Genomic DNA, 17,908 nt, shown 5'->3' with positions numbered 1-17,908 from the left:
GAGTAGAGTGGATGAGGTTCCACTCATATGCTATGGTAGAATGAGAGTATTTATGCATTCGCTTGGTGTTGCCTGTGACACCTCTCCTACTCCTCCTGAGAGGCCTTCGCCTCCTCTTGACACTCTCTCTCCTGCTGGTGTCAATCCCTTTGATGCTGTGCCTCTACTGCTTGCACAGTGTATTGGTTTGTGCAATACTGCCCCTTTGCCTCCATGCTCTTCTTTGCCTGGTGATGTGTGATGACCCCTGTGACACAGCTCCTCCTCCTCATAGACAATCCCCAGTCTTCTTGACACAGCTCCTTCTCTCTTCACCAGCAACCATCTTCTTGACCTTATCTTGTGAATCCTTTAACCAGATGTCAGGCCCTATCACCAAGCCCCTTGATCATGTGGTTGCCCCCATGCTTGGTCCTATGTGGCTGTACACATGTACCCCTTGAGTGGTAACTGTCATGGGCCTGGATGCTCAAGAAGCAGGATGGTCACTGGTTCATATGGAAGGAGCACAGGTATCGAAGATCTAGTCGATACCAGGAGAGAGCATGGTCGTAGTGCAGTCTCCATGGAGACCATGGACTCCTACGGACTCACATGCAAAGGAGGACTGGAGCCACATGTCATGGGCCTGGATGCTCAAGAAGCAGGAGGGTCATGGGTTCATATGGAAGGAGCACAGGTATCGAAGATCTAGTTGAGATCAGTAGAGAGCAGGGTCGTAGTGCAGTCTCCATGGAGACCATGGACTCCTATGGACTCACATGCAAAGGAGGGCCAAGCACAGCCACAAGGAGGACCAAGCTCAAGGGGCAGGCACAGCCACGAAGAGGACCAAGCTCAAGGAGCATGCAGATGGTTACCACTCAGGGGCTCAAGAGACAAGAGCCAAAGGAACTGTCACTGATCAAAGGAGGAGGAGCAGTGTTGAAGGAGTCGACACCAGGTCATGAGGAGGAGGAGCAGTGTCAAAGGAGTCGACACCAGGTCATGAGGAGGAGGAGCAGTGTCGAAGGAGTCGACACCACTCAAGAGGCACAGGGGTGCCAAGCAGGAGAGGCCCCTGAGCAGTACTCGATGAAGAGGGTACTCTCTGGAGAGAGAGCAGGAGCAGCATCGCTGGTGATGCTGAGTAGAGGTATATAACCAGGCTTTCTCATCATCATAGGTCGAGTGGATCCTCATCCACTCTACTCACCATAACTAGTTATCACTTCAGCATAAGTATATATTAGTTTCAGTCAGCATAGCAGCAATCCATCAAAGGTTGCTCCTCATCGTAGTGTGTGTGTTGTATCACCACTACCTGATGTCCGAAGGCACCCATAGCAGGTTAGCGGTCTGGATCAAGATAGAACTGAAGGCAGTAGTCCACTGCGGTCCGGGGATCACTTCAAGCATCAAGTCAACACACTGGACACTCGTGTTGATGCCACCAACCTTATCACCAACACCATCAACCTCATTATCATTGACATCACCAATCTCATCACCAACACCATCAACCTCATCATCATCAACACTCACATTAGACCTTGGTGTCATCATAACATTGATATTGATCGTGCCGAGCTACCCCTGAATGGAGTGTCCACAGAGGTCAGCCGAAACCTACGATAGTATATACAACGAACACCACCTGTTGTCACTGCACAACTTGATAGTCACCGATACCGAGACAATAGCTGTTGCACAGTTTGATAGTCACCGAGTATCCCGACAGACCGACCTGGGTTTCAGGCGTGAGACCCCTGACATTAGAGTGGATCGTTCAAGCAGCTCCTCACAATCACCATGATGGACCCAGACCTCAACAATAAGCTCGATAGACTACTCACTCTATTGGAAGCACAGCTAGAGCTTACCAGACAGGGTCATTGAGAGGAACGATTACAACGAGCTCAACTGAGCAGGGAGGAGACAATGGACCTCTCTCACTCAGAAGACCAAGCAGGAGGAGGAGATGAGTCTATGATAGGAGACCCACATACTCCTACTCCAGCTCCACAACCAAGACGTTCAGTCTCATTCAACCTGGATGAGCAGGAGGACATCAACTACGAGAAGTATGCTTCACCTACTGGGCCAAGATATGTCAAGACTAAGCTGGACCCCTACAGCAGGACTAGGACGGACCCTTACCCCCTGGACCATGAGGAGGACACCAGCATCATGGCAGAGCTTAACCGGTCAAAGCCCATCGCCACCCCCTTTCCAAAGTTCAATCCCCAAGACATGGAGATCTTCATTCTAGAAGCCGAAGCATGGTTTAAGTTCAACCAGGTGTATGAGCAGACTAGGATGATCAACCACATGGGTGCTCAACTGGAAGGGACAGCAAGAGAGTGGTGGACCTCCAAGCTCCGTATTGATAGAGCTAGAGAAGGAAGGTTGTTCAATGATTGGCACTACTTCACAGAGCAACTGTCAGAGCAGTTCAACCCACGCAATGCTAGGATGGAGGCATACAACAAGCTGTTGGCTCTCAGACTCACAAGTGATGCTCCTGGTGCCGCCACACATCATGTAGAGCGGTTCAGAGACTTGGAGGGACAGGTCAACCTAGATGACAACGAGCTAGTGATTGATCTCTTCAGAGGAAGTCTCACTCGCAGCATACAGGAGAAGTTCAAGAGGAATCCACCTGGGAAGAGATGGGAGTGGTACCGAGAGGTTGAGGAGATCGATCGGCAGAGGATGCTACTACAGCAGTCCTCGGCTAGACACTCACTCCCAAACGCCACGTCACCTCCACTAAGAACTGGGTCTCGGCCAAATCAAAGTTCGATCCCCATCCGACAACCCACTCAACCTTATCCAGCTCGATCACCATCACAAGCAACTACACAAGCAACTATACAAAACCTAAACCGACCCCTTCCTCATCATCCCACCCAACCCTCGAAGCAAGGAAGCCCTGCTCCATCAGGTATCAACACCTGTCATGTATGCAAGGGTATCGGCCATTGGGCCAGAGACTGCCCCAGCAGGAGGGTAGACCCTCTTAGCTCTCGACCCATGGGACCAAAGGTTATGGTCACCACAGCAGACCCCTTTGAGGAGGCCACCGACTCAGGAGATGGCCACACAGGCAGTACTGAGACGGGTGACCCCGAGGCCATGGACCTCAGCTCATACCAGCAACCCATGGACCTCGACCATGAGGAGGAGGAGCATGATGATGATGACGATGAGGGAAACGTCAGTGGGGTGATGCACTGATGGCATGCATTGCTCTACAAACCTCCTCGCCATCAATCTGTATATATCAAGATTGTCAAGTATGTTTCTCTACCAGTGGAGGCAAAGCAGTACTGGAGCTCTCTGGAATGGTTCAAGACCATCCTGCTTGGATACTAGCTGATACCGGTGCTGGTTTGTCCATAGTCTCAGATTCTTTCATTAGTAAGTACCAAATACCCACAAAACCCATAAAAACAAGATCGATCCATGGTGTCACCGGGCACCAACTCTCCATCAATAGTTCTGCGAGCATGCAGGTATCTATTGGTACACACAATCTGGGTGTGGTCAAAGCTTCAGTGGCCGACACTGCAGACTATGACCTCATCCTGGGGTTCACTGAGCTACGGAGGCTCAAACCCACCATACAATGGGATACGGGCCAGCTGGAGTTCAAGACTCAGGAGCAGGACTGACCCCCAAGGAGACCCCCTGAAGCAGCAAGAGCAGGGGACCTAACCATGAGGAGACCAACCCTTCATGGTAACGAGTTTGTCTCAGCAGAGCACATACTACAAGCAGCTCTAGAAGATGGACCCATAGGGTTCATGCTGTTGGAGGAGCCACCATCATCACTCCCGGCCTTTGGTTTTGTACCTACAGGCACAGACAAAGGAGTCGAGATGGAGGTGGAGGTAGACAAGGTGGTGACGGCTGCAGACATACCAAAGCCATACCAATACCTGCAAGATGTGTTCGATGAGGTGGAAGCAGACAAGCTGCCCCATCATACCGAGCATGATCTCCACCTCGAGTTGATAGAAGGAGGTAAGCCACCTCAAGGGCCCCTATACCTTAAGGGTCCCAAGGAGATGTCCGAGTTGAGGAGATACTTGGATGAGAACCTTGAGAAGGGGTTCATAAGACCATCGAAGAGCCTGGCACGATCACCAGTGCTCTTCGTACCAAAGAAGGATGGAGGTCTCAGACTCTGTGTGGACTACAGAGGTCTCAATGAGATCACTGTCAAGAACAGGGCACCATTGCCCCTCATCGAGGAGCAGCTGTTCTTACTCAGGAAGGCAAGGATCTATACCAAGCTAGACCTTAGAGCAGCATACAACCTCATCCGGATTGCTAAAGGGGATGAATGGAAGACAGCTTTTGGCACCCAGTTGGGACTCTACGAGTACCTAGTGATGCCCTTTGGCCTAGCCAATGCTCCAGCTCACTTCCAGTCATTCATCAATGACATCTTCCGAGACATCATTGGAGTATATGTAGTGGTATACTTAGATGACTTCCTGATCTTCAGTGACACTGAGGAGGTACATGTGAAGCATGTCACCGAGGTCCTCACTTGCTTAAGGAGCAACACGCTCTTTGCTAAGCTGTCGAAGTGTGAGTTCCACACCAAGACAGTCAAGTTCCTGGGGTACATCATCAAGCCGACGGGCATAGAGATGGACCCAGAAAAGGTGCGCACTGTCAAGGAGTGGCCAATGCCAGAGTCAATCCATGACATCCAGAGGTTCCTGGGTTTTGCCAACTTCTATCGAAGGTTCATAGCCCACTTTGCTCGCATAGCCAAGCCCTTGACAGCACTGGTAAAGCCTATAGAACGGTTCAAGAAGTTCGAGCTACCAGAGGAGGCCCAACAGGCCTTCCACAAGCTTATCCAGGCCTTCACATCAGCAGGAGTGCTTCAGCACTTCGACTACCACCTTCCAACAAGGTTGGAGACTGATGCAAGTGACTTTGCTATAGCAGGAGTACTCAAGCAGGAGCATGAAGGATGATGGCATCCAGTGGCCTTCTACTCTAGGAAGATGTCTTCTGCCGAGAAGAACTATGAAATCCATGACAAGGAGCTCCTAGCTGTGGTTGCCTGCCTTACTCAGTGGCGACACATGCTAGCTGGACTACCAAACCAACTGGTCATCCTCACTGACCATGAAGCCCTCAAGTACTTCAAGTCACAGAGACGCATCACAGGTCGACAGGCTCGATGGGCCATACTACTAGCAGACTTCGACTTCATATTGCAGTATCGACCAGGAGACAAAGGTGGTGAACCCGATGCTCTCACCAGAAGGACAGACATGCAACCAGCTGGTGAAGAGCAGGATCACAATGTGAGGCAACTACTGCCTCCTCGAGTGTTCAAGGAGACAGCAGACCATGACTCGACCCTGGTGGCCCCTATGCTCTCGATGGAGTCCATAGCATCAAAAGGTCTCAGAGACCTGGTCAAGATCTTCCAGCCCTTAGACCAAGAGCTACAGGAGATACATAGGAAGAAGCCCTTCGAACTCAAGGACGACCTATGGTACAGTGGAGGAAGGTTGGTTATCCCCAAAGTGATCATGCCAGGGAGGACCAACAACTGACACTCAAGGAGTGCCAAAGAGGTAGATGGACAGTCTCTCTCGGTAGAGCATCTGCGATTCATGGTGATGACCCAATGCCATGATGGTATTACTGCTGGACACGTAGGAAGAGATGCTACCATCAAGGCAGCTCAACGACATTACTGGTGGCCAAACATGACAGCTTGGATTGCAGACTATGTAGCAAGTTGTCCTGTATGTGCTAGGTACAAAGCTCCTCGTCACCATCCATATGGTTTGCTACAGCCACTAGCAACACCAGACAGGCCCTGGGGCTCCATATCCCTCGACTTCATTGAAGGACTACCACCATTGAAGAAGTATGACTCCAAGACCTATGACTCTATCCTAGTCATCGTCGACAGGTTAACCAAGTTTGCCATACTAGCTCCAACCCATAAGACAGTCACGGCCAAACAGACTGCAGTATTGCTATATGGACACATGGTTAGACTCTTCGGATATCCAGATCACATGGTCTCGGACCGAGGCAGGCAGTTCATATCAGGAGCATGGAAGGCATTTGCAGAGCAAATGGGTGTGAAGCACTCACTTAGTATGGCTTACCATCCTCAAACTGATGGTCAGACAGAGAGAGTCAATCAGGTCATAGAGCAATACCTCAGGATGTACTGCAACTATGAACAGGATGACTGGGCCAACCTGCTGGACACTGCAGCCTTTGTATACAACAACACGGTCCACAACAGCATTGGTGTCTCACCATTCTTTGCATGCTATGGATGGAACCCCAAAGCTCGTCCTGACATCCCTCAACGACTAGGAGTCAATGATCCAGGTCGCTTTGAGTACCTCATGGATGGAAAGGAGCGTTGCAAGTACCTCCAGGAGCAGATCAGAGAGGCACAACGGAGATCAGTAGACCAGTATAACAGGAAGCACAAGGACATCGAGTTTAAGGTGGGTGATATGGTCTATATCAACCGTCGAAACTGGAAGACACGGAGACCCACACCCAAGTTAGATACCCGGTTTGCAGGACCCTACCCAGTTCAGGAACAGGTAGGACACCGAGCTTATCGAATCACATTGCCAGCAAACCTTAGGGTGCATGATGTGTTCCATGTCTCCATGCTCGAGCCAGCAAGAACAAGTTCTCTTCCTCAACGTGCTGAACAGCCCACCATACCATCACTTCCAGATGAGGACCTCGACTTCGAAGTCGAAGCACTCATCGACAAGTGTTCACACAATGGGACTACAGAGTACAAGGTGTTGTGGAGAGGGTACTCAGAGGAAGCTGCTTCATGGGAACCAGTAGAGAACCTCAACTGTCCCGACCTCATCCAGGAGTATGAGGTGTCGGAGGGGGGACGAGTGAGTAGACAAAGTAGAGAAAGGAGGAGAGAACAGGAGGAGTAGAGAGAGGAAGAGGAAGGAGGATGACGTGTAGAGAAAGGAGGAGAGAACAGGAGGAGTAGAGAGAGGAAGAGGAAGGAGGATGACGTGAGAGAAGGAGGAAGGATGATGTTGGTGATGTTGTCGAGGAGGAGGAGGAGGAGTCAGCATGGACCAGACCAGAGCATGCCTCGACGGAGCTCGGCTCTTAAGAGGGGGGTAGTGTCATGGGCCTGGATGCTCAAGAAGCAGGAGGGTCATGGGTTCATATGGAAGGAGCACAGGTATCGAAGATCTAGTTGAGATCAGTAGAGAGCAGGGTCGTAGTGCAGTCTCCATGGAGACCATGGACTCCTATGGACTCACATGCAAAGGAGGGCCAAGCACAGCCACGAGGAGGACCAAGCTCAAGGAGCAGGCACAGCCATGAAGAGGACCAAGCTCAAGGAGCATGCAGATGGTTACCACTCAGGGGCTCGAGAGACAAGAGCCAAAGGAACTGTCACTGATCAAAGGAGGAGGAGCAGTGTTGAAGGAGTCGACACCAGGTCATGAGGAGGAGGAGCAGTGTCAAAGGAGTCGACACCAGGTCATGAGGAGGAGGAGCAGTGTCGAAGGAGTCGACACCACTCAAGAGGCACAGGGGTGCCAAGCAGGAGAGGCCCCTGAGCAGTACTCGATGAAGAGGGTACTCTCTGGAGAGAGAGCAGGAGCAGCATCGCTGGTGATGCTGAGTAGAGGTATATAACCAGGCTTTCTCATCATCATAGGTCGAGTGGATCCTCATCCACTCTACTCACCATAACTAGTTATCACTTCAGCATAAGTATATATTAGTTTCAGTCAGCATAGCAGCAATCCATCAAAGGTTGCTCCTCATCGTAGTGTGTGTGTTGTATCACCACTACCTGATGTCCGAAGGCACCCATAGCAGGTTAGCAGTCCAGAACAAGATAGAACCGAAGGCAGTAGTCCACTGTGGTCTGGGGATCACTTCAAGCATCAAGTCAACACACTGGACACTCGTGTTGACGCCACCAACCTTATCACCAACACCATCAACCTCATTATCATCAACACTCACCAACCTTATCACCAACATCATCAACCTCATCATCATCAACACTCACACCAGACCTTGGTGTCATCATAACCGAAGCATTGATATTGATCGTGCCAAGCTACCCCTGAACGGAGTGTCCACAGAGGTCAGCTGAAACCTATGATAGTATATACAATGAATGCCACCTGCTGTCACTGCACAACTTGATAGTCACTGATACCGAGACAATAGCTGTCACACAGTTTGATAGTCACCGAGTATCTCGACAGACCGACCTGGGTTTCAGGCGCGAGACCCCTGACACACTTCAATGAGGAGCAATCTGTTGATTACTACTATGCTGACTGTGAACTAATGATACTTATTGCTTGAAGTAATACTAGTTTGTTTGATGAGTGTGTAGAGTGGATGAGGATCCACTCGACCATTTGTGACGAGGAGGTAGGACTATATACCTCTTCGCAGCGTCGCCAGCGACGCTGCTCCTGCTCCCTCTCTCCAGTGAGTGTCATGGGCCTAGGTGCGCAGAACGAGGAAAGACCGAAGTTCATATGAAGGTAGCACAGGAATCATGGAATCGGGTAGATTGGAGGAGCTGTGACAAAGTTCACCAAGATCGGTAGTAGAATCAGCTCTATGGCAGATCACAGTGAAATTGGCATGAGCATCGTCGATATCACGAATCCCACCAGAATCTGCAGCAAGCAAGATCATGTGGCAGATTCTGCAGAGATCGGTAGTAAGGATGTCTGTATGACGATTCACATGTGAGAGGGACCGAGCTCAGTGACATGCAGATGGTTACCACTCAGGGGCCCACAGGACAGGAGTAGAAGAGAACCATCACTGGTCAAAGGAAGGAGATCTGTGTATAGGACACTGGCGAAAGGGACATGAAGAGGAGGAGCAGTGTTGATGAAGTCGACACAGCTCAGGAAAGACAGGAGGGACAAGGCTTGAAACAGAGAAGGTGCCTCCTTGGAGATCCCTGTGCAGTACTCGACGAGGAGGGTACTGTCAGGGGTCTCGCGCCTGAAACCCAGGTCGGTCTGTCGAGATACTCGGTGACTATCAAACTGTGTGACAGCTATTGTCTCAGTATTGGTGACTATCAAGTTGTGCAGTGACAGCAGGTGGCATTCATTGTATATACTATCATAGGTTTTGGCTGACCTCTGTGGACACTCTGTTCAGGGGTAGCTCAGCATGATCAATATCAATGCTTCGGTTATGATGACACCAAGGTCTGGTGTTAGTGTTGATGATGATGAGGTTGATGATGTTGGTGATAAGGTTGGTGGTGTCAACATGAGTGTCCAGTGTGTTGACTTGATGCTTGAAGTGACCCCTGGACCGCAGTGGACTACTGCCTTCGGTTCTATCTATATCCAGACTGCTAACCTGCTATGAGGCGCCTACGGACATCAGGTAGTGGTGATACAACACACACACTATGATGAGGAGCAACCTTGATAGATTGCTGCCCTGCTGACTGTAACTAATGAGTACTTATGTTTCTAAAGTATTGACTAGTTGTATGGTGAGTAGAGTGGATGAGGATCCACTCAACCTATGATGATGAGAAAGCATGGTTATATACCTCTTCACAGCATTGCCAGCGATGCTGCTCCTGCTCTCTCTCCAGAGAGTACCTTCTTCATCGAGTACTGCTCAGGGGCCTCTCCTGCTTGGCACCCCTGTGCCTCTTGAGTGGTGTCGACTCCTTCGACACTGCTCCTCCTCCTCATGACCTGGTGTCGACTCCTTCGACACTGCTCCTTCTCCTTTGATCAGTGACAGTTCCTTTGGCTCTTGTCTCTCGAGCCCCTGAGTGGTAACCATCTGCATGCTCCTTGAGCTTGGTCCTCCTCGTGGCTGTGCCTGCTCCTTGAGCTTGGTCCTCTTCGTGGCTGTGCCTGCTCCTTGAGCTTGGTCCTCCTCGTGGCTGTGCTTGGCCCTCCTTTGCATGTGAGTCCGTAGGAATCCATGGTCTCCATGGAGACTGCACTACGACCATGCTCTCTACTGGTATCGACTAGATCTTCGATACCTGTGCTCCTTCCATATGAACCAGTGTCCCTCCTGCTCTTGAGCATCCAGGCCCATGACACATGGTTATATACCTTTCTTGCAATGTTGCCCATGACACTGCTCATCCTCCTCATCCCTCCTATGCTCCCCATCCACCTTGTGTTGCCACTCATTGGCAATGCCTCCTTGCCTCCTCTGGATGGGTGGCCTCTGGCTGCTTCATCTTTGTCAGGGGCCAGTCCCACCTCATCTGGGTGGCAACTCACACCCTTTTGTCCTTTCTTTGTATTCAGTGCCCACCTCCTTCCACCAGCGTCATCCCTATGGTGCCCCTGCCTCTTCTGATGGTGTCCCCCCTTGTTCAGTGACCTCTTCTTCACCATATTGGCAATGGAGTGCCTCTCTGATTGATCCTCTTGAGATCTGCAGTACCCAGCATGATATTGTGATTTCCACTGAACTCTGTAGTAACAACATCATTCTCACAGATCCTGACAAGATATGCAATAGGATTGTTTCTACTGCTGATCTCAGCAAACTCTTCCTTAAGCTCTCGTTTAGCCTGATCCTGCGATTTCTGCACTCCTTCATATGGCTTCAACTTCTTCCTGCCTCCTGCACATCCGGCTCCTATGACAGAGCACAGAAATCGAAGGATCGGGCTATGCGAGAGCTTAAGGCAGAGTTCACTGAGATTGGTAGTAGAAATGACTCTATGGCATAATCCACCAGGATCAACAGGAACAAGGTCGGTATCACAGAATGCAGTGGGAAAGGTAATACCACAATAGGTATGACAGATCTTATGAGGATCAGTTCAAGGAGATGCCTCTATCGCTGATATGGCAAGGAGAGGTCACCGAACAAGGAGGGGACACCATCAGATGAGGTAGGGGCCCTATACGATGATGAAACTGGTATAAGAAGGTGGGTGCCAGAGTCAGAGGAAAATGAGAAGAAGGGGGTGCAAGTCACCACTCAGATGAAGTGGGACTGGCCCCTGATGGAGACGAGGCAGCAAGAGGCCCATCCATCCACAGGAGATGAGGAAGCGGTGCCAATGAGGGGCATCACAAGGTGGATGGGGAGCATAGGAGGAACAAGGAGGATGAGCAGTGTTGCAGGTGATATTGCAAAAAAGGTATATAACCATGTTCCCTGTCCTAGCAAGAGAGTGGATCACCATCCACTCTACACCATAAACTAGTTATCACTTCACATAAGTATACATTAGTTTCCAGTCAGCAAAGTTGCAATCAAGTAGATTGCTTCCATTGTAGCACATGTGTTGTATCACCACTCACTGACATCCAAAGGTGGTTCATAGAACCAGTGGTCCAGATAACAATCAACACCAAAGGTGGTTCATAGCAACCTGCAGTCCAGCTCACAATCATAGAACCAAAGGCAGTCATCCACTGCAGTCCAGGGATCACCTCAAGCACTCAGTCAACACACTGGACACTCATGTCAGCGACATCAACAATCTCAATCACACCAGACCTTGGTGTTAGTACCAGTTCATATCAGTTATTGATCATGCTGAGCTACCTCTGGATGGAGTGTCCACAGTGGTCAGTTGAAACCTGCAATAGCAAACTTGTTACTACATCTTTGGGCAAGAAAAGCCATAGAGGCTTCTCTATGACATACCTCAATAGAAATTGTAATACACCACATGTTACCACATATCTCGACAGGAATCGTAATAGATGCGTTTATATCACAGATATCAGGTTTTAGGCGCGAGACCTCTGACAGATATGGTGTAGAGTGGATCGCGATCTACTCACTTGCTATGACGAGGAGCATGGTTATATATCCACTCCCGCAATGTCGCCTGCGATGCTGCTCCTGCTTGGGGAGGCCTCTTCAACACTCCTCCTCCCCCTCCCCCTTCCTATCCTTTCCATCCACCTTGCGATGCTGCCCATTGACATCGCTTCTCTCGCCCATGCTGCTTCATCATCGACAGGGGCCAATCCCACTTCATCTGGGTGGTGACTCGCCTCCATTCCTCATCTCACCCACCCTCTTGTTCTGAGTTCATCGTTGTGTTGGCCCCCCTGTTTCCTCAGGGTGGCAGACCCAATGTCTATGATGTCTTGTCCTGCTGTGGGACTGGTGAGGATTGGTGTGATCTTGCCAGCTCTGGCGAGATCTATCTTACAATCAAGATACTACTGATTTTGGCAGGATTCAAAGCAACATCCCACTTGTGCTGATTTGGATGAGATCTGTCATAGAACCACTTCTACTACAGATCTTGATGAACTCTGCCATGACCCTTATTTTGCCTGATCCTATGATTCCTGTGCTCCTCTTCATATGACATCCGTTCTTCCTGCTTCTGCGCATCCGGCCCTATGACACCCTGCAGCAGGAATGTTATTATGGGATGATAGCATGCCCAAGCCTGAGGTGTCACTAGCCTTCACGGGAGTGGTACAGAGTGTCATGGGACCGGATGTGCAAGAGACAAGAAGGGTTGAAGTCATATGAAGAGGAGCACAGGAATCGAGGAATTGGGCAAAGAGAGAGCTTAAGGCAGAGTCCACTGAGATCTGCAGTAGAAATGACTCTATGGCATAACTTGTCTGGATCAGTAGGAATGACATTGTTACTACAGAACTCAGTGGGAATCATAATACCATGCTAAGTATGACAGACCTCACAGGAACTGGTTTGAGAGAAGCCTCTATCACCGATAGGACAGGGAGGACAACAAACAAGGGAGAGGTCATGACTGGATGAAGTAGGGGCCTGACATGACAATGAAGTTGGTGCAAGCAGATGGGTGCCAATGACAGGAGGGAGATGAAGGGGTGCAAGTCGCCACCCAGATGAAGTGGGAATGGCTCCTGACTATGATGAAGTGGCACGAAGACTGTCCATCCACAGGGCATGAGAGAAGCAGAGCCAGAGAGCAGCATCACACAGTGGATAGGAAGGATAGGAAGGACGAGGAGGAGGAGCAGAGTTGAAGAGACCCCTGACAAGGAGCAGTGTTGAGGAGGCCTCCCAGAGTAGGAGCAGCGTGTCACAGGGTCGGCTGGCCAGCGCAAGAGAGTGCGCCAATTGATCAGCAGCAGTCATGGTAATGTCGCACAACAGAGCAGTATATGAAGGGTGCACATAGGATCAACATATGAAGGGTGTGCCAGATTGATCAGAGCCAAAAACCATCAGGGATCAATGAGATTAATTGGGCTGGCAGCACATATGAATTACAAGATCAATCAAACTCTGGGAATCCAGATTAATCTCATGGGGATCAGTTGGGATCAGTTGGATCAGCATGCCTCAACTAGTTGGCCAATACAAGCAAGTACTAGGAGCTGCATTGAAGTAACCACATGACCAAGGGGTTTGGTCATGAGGTTCAACAAGTGGCTAAAGGGATTCACAAGATAAAGTCAAGAAGGAGCTGTGTCAAAAGGGGGCATCACACATCATCAGGCAGAAGGAGAGCATGAAGGCAAGAGGGCAGTGTTGCATAACCCTTATGCCATGCAAATGGTAGGAGTGCAGTATCAATGGGATTGATGCCAGCAGGACAAGACAGTGTCAAACAGGGGACAAAGGCCCCTCAAGAGGAGCAGGATAGGTGTTGTGGGCAACACCAACTGAATGCATAAATACTCTCATTCTACCATAGCATATGAGTGGATCCCCATCCACTCTTTACTTATTATACTACTTACTCTATCTACTTGGTTACATACCATTGCAATAGCAGTGCTCTTGCAACAACTCTCAATGTGTGTGTTGTATCACTGTTAGTTGACAACTGTAGGCAGTGTTCTTCAACACAAGCAGTCCAGTGCCTTTACTGTAGGCAGTGTTCTTCAACACTTGCAGTCCAGTCCCTTACTGTAGGTGGTGTTGCTTGACACCTGCAGTCCAGTCAGTTATTGTAGGTGGTGATTCACACCTGCAGTCCAGTAACTCTTGTCCTCTGTAGGCAATTAGCATATTGCAGTCCAGACAATGTCCAAGAGCATTATCAACAGTACTATGAACACTCATACTGTAGGAGAGGGTGTATCACCCACTCACCAACAAACAATGTTTGTGCTGTGCAACCTCTGAATGGAGTGTTCAAGGCAGTCAGTCAAGACTTACCAGGTGGTGATGCTTGGTTATGTTTAGGCAAAACATAACGAGTAGACCTTACTCAATCAAACTCAATAGCACCCCGAAACTAAGTCTCTGGTGCGCGACCGCTTACACAGCGTTGCAGGCGACATTGCAGGAGTGGGTATATAACCATGCTCCTTGTCATAACAAGTGAGTGGATCTCCATCCACTCTACACCATACAAACTAGTTATCACTTCTACTCAAGTATACATTAGTTTTCAGTCAGCAAAGTAGCAATCACAAGTAGAATGCTTCCATCATAGCATGTGTGTCATATCACCACTCACTGACATCCAAAGGCAGTTCATAGAACCAGCAGTCCAGATAATGATTGACACTGAAGGCAGTTGTCCACTGCAGTCTGGGGATCACCCCAAGCACTCAGTTGACACACTGGACACTCATGTCAGTGCCACCAACAATCTCATTCACACCAGACCTTGGTGTCAGTGTAAAGTTCATACAAGTTATTGATCATGCCAAGCTACCTCTGGACAGATTGTCCACAGCAGTTAGTTGAAACCTGCAATAGCAAAATCACTACCACATCTTCAGGCAAGAAGGGTGATAGAGGCTTCTCTACTACATATCTCAACAAGAACAGTAATACATTACATATTGTCACATATCTCGATAGAATTCATAATAGATGCATTTCTATTACAGATATCAGGTTTTAGGCACGAGACCTCTGACACAGAGGAAGGGACGACCATACATGTCGAGTGATAGAGCTGATCTCTGGCACCGCCACCTGGGTCACCCAGGGCACGGAGCACTCCTGCACACTTGAGCAGCCACCACCAGCCACGATATTCCCTCCTCCCAGACATCTCATCCTGACATGCTCTGCGACACCTGAATATGGAGCAAAGCCACTTCAAGGATGACCTCACACCCTTGCAAACTTGGGTACCTGCTGGAGCTAGTCTCCATGGATGTCATGGGCCAGTTGCACAAGAGCCTGCAGTATTCATATGTCCTGGTAATACATGACACATACTCAGGCATGGTATGGGTTTGGGGGCTAACTAACAAAGCCCAAGCAACTACAGAAGCATCATGGTGGATGTTGGAGGTGTGACAATCTACCCAATGGCAAGCTCACAAGATCATGCTGGCTCAAGGTATCAAGGAGGTTAGGGTGGACCAAGGAGAACTCTGGACAACATCATTCTATAACCTGTGCTCATCAGCCAGGATCAAGGTCACTGCTCCACCAATGCAACAACACACTGACAACACATTTGCTGAATGTGCCATTCAGACCTACCAAAAGGTCACATGATGTATTATGCTTGATGCCAACATTGAAGAACAATGGTGGCCCTATGCCATATTGCAGGTGGCATATGTACACAACTGGCTTGCTGGAATGATGTGAGGAAACAAGACACCATTCAAGGTTTTCTATGGCAAAGTCCCTGATCTATGTAATATTTGCTGATTTGGGTGCATTGCATATGTAGTCTTGCACAGTAACACTAAGACCACTTGGCTCTGCAACAACCCAACAGTGAGCAAGCACCTACGCCCTCGCGCTCTCCGGGGCATGTACTTAGGCTATGTCATGGGACCGGATGGATGCACAGGAAGGACGGAACTCATATGAAGAGATCTGGCACAACCATCATGGATCAGGCAAAAGTAGAGTTCTGACAGAGTTTGGTGAGATTGGTAGGAACAACAGCTCTACAACATAACTCATCATGATTGGTAGGAGCATGGGTCTTGTTACACAAGTGGAATCATCAGGGACATAGAGATCTGACAGGGATTGGTGAGATTGGTAGGATTAACAACCCAGTGACATAACTCATCATGATTGGTAGGAACATGGGTCCTATTACAGAAGTCAGTAGAATCAGCAGGATCACATTTGCTACAACAGGGCTCATGAGACTTGGTTTGAGAGAAACCTCTATCGCCAATACAGTGAAGGGATGACAGAGACATGGAAGAGTCACCACTGTATGAAGCAGGGACCTTGCATGATGATGAAGTTGGTGCAGGCAGATGGGTGCTAGCAACAGGAGGGAGAAGAAAGGAGACAGGTTGCCACTCAGATGAAGTGGGAATGGCCCCTGATGATGATGAAGTAGCACAGGGGCCACCCATCCACAGGAGGAAGGGAGAGCAGTGCCAGTGAGCAGCAGCTCAATGTGGATGGAAAACGGTAGGGTGGATGAGGAGGAGACATAGGGTTGAAGGGGCCTCACCAAGCAGGAGCAGTGTTGCAGGTGAAACTGCAAGGATGGTATATAAACATGCTCTTTGTCATAGCAAAGGAGTGGATTGCCATCCACTCTACACCATAACTAGTTATCACTTCAACACAAGTATACATTAGTTTTCTGTCAGCAAGTTGCAATCATAATAGATTGCTTCCATTGTAGTGTGTGTGTCGTATCACCGCTCACTGACATCCAAAGGCGGTTCATAGAACCAGCGGTCCGGATAACGATCGTGTCACAGGATCAGCGGATCAGCGTATGAAGTGTGCGCCAAATTGATCTGTGGCAATCATCAGGAATCGATGATCTAATTGGGTTGGTAGCACATATGACTTGCAAGATCAACTGCACTCCAGGATCCTGGTTAATCTCACAAGGATCGATCAGAATCAGCCTGATTGGCATGTTCTCAGCAAGTTGGCTGTCACAAGCAAGCATCAGGAGATTCAGGAAGAAGGATACTGGCATTAGGAGGAGAAGCACATGGGGATAACCACATGCAGGAGTGGGGACCAAGCTCAGCATCATGCAGATGGTTACTGTCAGGGGTCTTGCGCCTGAAACCCAGGTCGGTCTGTCGAGATACTCGGTGACTATCAAACTGTGTGACAGCTATTGTCTCGGTATCGGTGACTATCAAGTTGCACAGTGACAGCAGGTGGCATTCGTTGTATATACTATCATAGGTTTCGGCTGACCTCTGTGGACACTCCATTCAGGGGTAGCTTGGCACGATCAATATCAAGGCTTCGGTTATTATGACACCAAGGTCTGGTGTGAGTGTTGATGATGATGAGGTTGATGATGTTGGTGATAAGGTTGGTGAGTGTTGATGATAATGAGGTTGATGGTGTTGGTGATAAGGTTGGTGGCATCAACACAAGTGTCCAGTGTGTTGACTTTGACGCTTGAAGTGATCCCTGGACCACAGTGGACTACTTCCTTTGGTTCTATCTATATCCAGACTGCTAACCTGCTATGGGGCACCTGCAGATGTCAGGTAGTGGTGATACAACACACACACTACGATGAGGAGCAACCTTGATAGATTGCTGCCCTGCTGACTGTAACTAATGAGTACTTATGTTTCTAAAGTATTGACTAGTTGTATGGTGAGTAGAGTGGATGAGGATCCACTCGACCTATGATGATGAGAAAGCATGGTTATATACCTCTTCACAGCATTGCCAGCGATGCTGCTCCTGCTCTCTCTCCAGAGAGTACCTTCTTCATCGAGTACTGCTCAGGGGCCTCTCCTGCTTGGCACCCCTGTGCCTCTTGAGTGGTGTCGACTCCTTCGACACTGCTCCTTCTCCTTTGATCAGTGACAGTTCCTTTGGCTCTTGTCTCTCGAGCCCCTGAGTGGTAACCATCTGCATGCTCCTTGAGCTTGGTCCTCCTCGTGGCTGTGCCTGGCCCTCCTCGCATGTGGCTCGTGTCCTCCTTTGCATGTGGGTCTGTAGGAGTCCATGGTCTCCATGGAGACTGCACTACGACCATGCTCTCTAC

General features: G+C 49.4%; 2 protein-coding genes across 2 annotated transcripts; both read left to right on the top strand.

Moving 5' to 3' along the window:
• Positions 1 to 1,920: 1,920 nt before the first annotated feature.
• Positions 1,921 to 3,219, top strand: UHO2_00402 (uncharacterized protein; the record flags this gene model as incomplete). Its single annotated transcript, XM_041557022.1, has 1 exon — positions 1,921 to 3,219. The coding sequence occupies one exon, from the start codon at positions 1,921 to 1,923 to the stop codon at positions 3,217 to 3,219; it is 1,299 nt and encodes a 432-aa protein (XP_041412956.1).
• A 482-nt stretch (positions 3,220 to 3,701) lies between these two features.
• Positions 3,702 to 7,359, top strand: UHO2_00401 (uncharacterized protein; the record flags this gene model as incomplete). Its single annotated transcript, XM_041557021.1, has 4 exons — positions 3,702 to 4,915; positions 5,006 to 5,524; positions 5,582 to 6,908; positions 7,153 to 7,359. The coding sequence occupies 4 exons, from the start codon at positions 3,702 to 3,704 to the stop codon at positions 7,357 to 7,359; spliced, it is 3,267 nt and encodes a 1,088-aa protein (XP_041412955.1).
• Between the last annotated feature and the right edge of the window lie 10,549 nt (positions 7,360 to 17,908).

Source organism: Ustilago hordei (assembly GCF_900519145.1).
Source record: "Ustilago hordei strain Uho2 genome assembly, contig: UHO2_contig_01, whole genome shotgun sequence".
In the NCBI taxonomy this organism is placed as follows: Eukaryota; Fungi; Basidiomycota; class Ustilaginomycetes; order Ustilaginales; family Ustilaginaceae; genus Ustilago; species Ustilago hordei.
Note: the sequence above shows the minus strand (reverse complement) of the source record. Positions and strands in the feature narration are given on the sequence as shown.